General features: G+C 51.5%; 1 protein-coding gene across 1 annotated transcript; it reads left to right on the top strand.

Annotated features, from left to right (window-relative positions):
- Positions 1 to 248: 248 nt before the first annotated feature.
- LOC108297859 (protein phosphatase 1 regulatory subunit 14C-like) lies at positions 249 to 1,471 on the top strand. The gene has a single exon (XM_017520540.2). It carries the CDS (start codon positions 866 to 868, stop codon positions 1,469 to 1,471), a length of 606 nt encoding a protein of 201 aa, XP_017376029.1. The 5' UTR covers positions 249 to 865.
- Positions 1,472 to 4,021: the final 2,550 nt, after the last annotated feature.

Raw genomic sequence — 4,021 nt, 5'->3', positions numbered from 1 at the left:
TTTACTGTCTGGATGCCCCAGCCGCCTTGCTTGAGCGGGCTTTCTGCCCTCTGGATATGTAGATATCCGAGTGCGCTGCCTATGATTAAGCAGATGCCTAGTAAGGGAAGAAACACGGGTCTGGAAATAATTTCTCAAGCGCCGTGACTCGCTTATTGCACAAGCATCGCCTAGTTGATGTTTCTCACAATCCAGGGAGGAAGTGGCATCCATCGTGGCATGAATAGGAATGTGTGTTTGGAGCCGCGGGGCGGGGCTGGGAGGGGAGGAGACACTACCCAGCCACCCGAGTAGACAGTGGGGCGAGGAAAACCTCGGCCGGGAGCCTGCGGCGAGGTCCTTTCCCGCGTCCCCTTCGCGGCGGGTCCTGCCTGGGGCTGCGCGGCGCGTTTCCTGAGCTCGGGGACTGTGGGAGACCCGCGAGTCCCTGTCTCCGAGACGAGAGGCCACGGACACCCGCGCAGAGGAGCATCCCCTGGCATCCCGCCCCACGCCGGTCCCTCCGGAGTCTGCACACCAGCGACCGCCCGTGTTTTGGCGCACACATTCCCCGCCCAGCCGCGACTCCCACGCCCCGAGCCCTCTGCCACCGGCGCCAGATCCCGCCTCCGGGGGCTGGACCCGGAGGGTCCTCGGCGGCGTCTTTAAGGCTGCGGTCCCCGCCCCGCCATCCTCCCCGCCCTCCTCCCTCCCGCCGCGGCTCCTCCCGCCCTCCCAGAACAGCCTGGCGGCCGGGCGCGCGCGGCGCGGAGCAGGTGCTGGGGAGCCCTTCGCATGCGGCTGCCGGGTCGGAGGTGGTAGCGGCGCCGGGCGCGCTCTGCCCGCCCCTCCTCCGGGCCGCACTCGGGCTCGGGCGCGCGGGGACATGTCGGTGGCGACGGGCAGCAGCGAGGCGGCCGGCGGGGCCGGCGGCGGCGGCGGCGCGCGGGTTTTCTTCCAGAGCCCCCGGGGCGGCGCAGGTGGCAGCCCCGGCTCCAGCAGCGGCTCGGGATCCTCCCGGGAGGACTCGGCGCCCGTGGCCACGACAGCCGCTGCCGGGCAGGTTCAGCAGCAGCAGCAGCGGCGCCACCAGCAGGGAAAAGTGACAGTGAAATACGACCGTAAAGAGCTTCGGAAGCGGCTGGTGCTGGAGGAGTGGATCGTGGAGCAGCTGGGTCAGCTCTACGGCTGCGAGGTACCTGGAGCGGGGCGGGGAGGGTCAGGGACCTCTCTTGCCCTTCTGTGCCTGCGCAGGAATTCTCCCGGGCTCCAGCTCCGGGGCGCCCGTGGCCCTGACTCCCGGGAAGAACCAAGTGCCAGGAGCGAGGTGCGGCGCCTTCTTTCCCCGCCCCTCCCCCGGTGCCCTCTGGCATCGGGCTCTGCGGTTGGGACGTCCCTACCTGGGTTCAGCTGCCGGTGCCCGAGGAGCTGCGGGCCCTCTTGGTGGCCATGGGGAGGGTTGGGTCCTGCGGAGCGCATTGCTTTTCTCTGAGCTCTGGGCTCCTCTGGGCTCCCCCAGCAGCTGCGCGAAGCAGGGCTCGGAGGGGCTCACTCCAGCTGCGCCTCAGCAGCGGTTGGGGAAACAGCAGCCTAAGAGAACAGCGCTCACTGCTGGGATCCGGGGAACCCCGATTTTTGTGGAGAATGAGCAGGGAAGGGCCCTATTTGAAGCTGCCTTGTGGAAAGGAGAGGTTCTGGTGGATATCTCAGAGGCCCCCTTGGTTCCTGAAATTTACCGTGAAAATCCCGAGATGGAACGCTTTCCCCTTTCCAGCCAGCCCCGACGGTGTCTCCTTAATTCATCCCTGCATTATCAGAGCTGCACACGTTGTGTTTTGTTGAGGCTGTTGTTTTTCCTCTCCAAGCTCAGTTACTCCCATTGATGGGCGCAGAATGAGCATATGGGCAACCTCAATGGGTGCCTCTGTGGAAGGTGGGGAGCCCTGCAGGGAGCCTGCAGGATCCCGGGGTCTGCCAGCTTCAGGCTCTCAGCTCCCTCCTCCACAACATCATGACTTCCCACAGTCCAGGGACAAGGACATACACAATTCTCAGGGACGTGTATACATTTGATATAGGGATAAATCTATAGAATAAACTGCAGCAAACATATACTAGAAAAACGACTGAAGTCAAAATGATCTCTCATGAGCATCTTGAATAACAGTAATTAATTCTAAATGAATGTCCTCCTCTTAAGGGAGTGGAGTTTGGAAAGGGTGGAAGCATGAAAGGGTTAATAATTAAGGCTGTGGCTTCTAAGCTAAGGCTAGGTTTGTGTCCATTCAACTGTTGTGCGCTTCAGCAATGATGATAACCAGATGAACTCACGGCCTTTACCATTAATGTTGGGTATTCTGTATTTGACACATTTCATGGCCTGTTGTAAAGACACATTTTCTTTAACATCCTCATTGCACAAGGAAATGGCATGCTCATTACTGACTACTGATGAATGATTATGATATAATGAAGCTTGACTGTATGACTAATGGGCTTGTAAAAATGTGTTGTTTTTCCAGCCCATCTCTTACAAAAAGCCAATTTAACTGCATAAATAAAAACTGGCAAACATAAGAAGTGCTCATGAGATTTGTATAGGAAGTTGGCAAAACTCTGTAAAGAAACAACATATTTGCTGTAGATGGGATTACTGTTGGATGAATGGATGTGCTCAATCTTGCCTCTATAGAATCCAGTGAATTTTCATTTATTTTATACTGTTTTTCCCCCCATTTGGTGTTTGGAGAAGATTTGAGTTAATAGAAAAAGTATTGTTGAAATTAACAATACTCCAGCATGGTTCTTTTTGTGGTAGACTAATTAGACGTAGCTTGGGAAACTGGAAAGAGCTCTATGCACTGAGTAGGCTGATAAATAATATATTTTAAAAATTCTTAAGAATAATTAGAAAAGATGGAGGTTTGATTGTCCCCTATGTTGAACATGTAGGTTAGGTATATATTTTAAAGGGTAAACATGACCTTGAATCTTTCCTTGTATTGTACTTTCCTTCTTGGCTTTTAAATCTTCAACCCATAGCAAACAGCTAGACATTTGAAAGAGAGGTTTTTATGGTGAAATAATACAAGATGCTCACTATGCTGCCTGCATGTCATTACATGTGGCAAACATTTCTCTTCAAGTTGTTTGTTCAGTCATTGTAGGCTGAAGGAATATAAATCATGAGAAGGTTGTTGGCAAATTGTAATCACTATGCTGGCTCCATTTAATAATAAAGAAATGTGGGCAAATAAGTAGCCAAATAAAGGCTTGTCTCTTTGCATCTATTTCTCTGCTGATAGGGCTCTATTTTTGGCATTGAGTTCTCTGTTGAGTAACTTTTCTTTGTTGATAGCTTCAAGCATTTCAGCCTCTGGTTTATGAAACAAGAAGGACATACCCTGGCTTACAGCTCTGAACCTCATGCATATGAAGATTAGGAAATGTCCTTTTTACACTTAAAAGTGATAATTCTTTCAAATGTTTGGCAAATGAAACTGACAGGTCCAATTTCCCAGGTTTCAAACTTCAAACCTGCCAAAAGCTTGAGTTATCTGCTGAGTTGGTATAGAATATGAACATGTCTTTAATTTCAGAAGAACTTGACCCAGGCAGGTCAGCAGTCAGGTGACTTGACCTTTTCAAAATAGAAAATAATCTTTTGGAGTGGCATACAGCAATATATTTAAAAGGAAAGAGGAAGAGGAAAGAAGAAATACACAGAACCACTTTCTGTCTGTGGTTTTATCTGGAAGTGTGCAGTGACTAATCAGTTTTGTATGAGAATAATGTCATAGGGGAATTTATTACCTGCCTGTTAGGTGACTAGCTGCTGTTCTAGGTACTTTGGGCTAATTCATTTAGTCTTCACAACCTGGTAAAGAAGACGTTCTCTTTATCCTTGTTTAAATGTACATGAAGAAATGAAGACTCAGAGAAGATTAAGAGGCTTCTTTAAGCTCCTGTAGTTGGTAGGTGGGTTGGGGTTGGGGATGAACCCAGCCTGAAATCTGAGTCCACTGTGTAACCACCAGGCCTG

The sequence above is a fragment of the Cebus imitator genome, unplaced genomic scaffold (genome assembly GCF_001604975.1).
Source record: "Cebus imitator isolate Cc_AM_T3 unplaced genomic scaffold, Cebus_imitator-1.0 Scaffold849, whole genome shotgun sequence".
NCBI lineage: Eukaryota > Metazoa > Chordata > Mammalia > Primates > Cebidae > Cebus > Cebus imitator.
The sequence above is the reverse complement of the archived record's forward strand: the minus strand, read 5'-3'. Positions and strand labels throughout refer to the sequence as shown.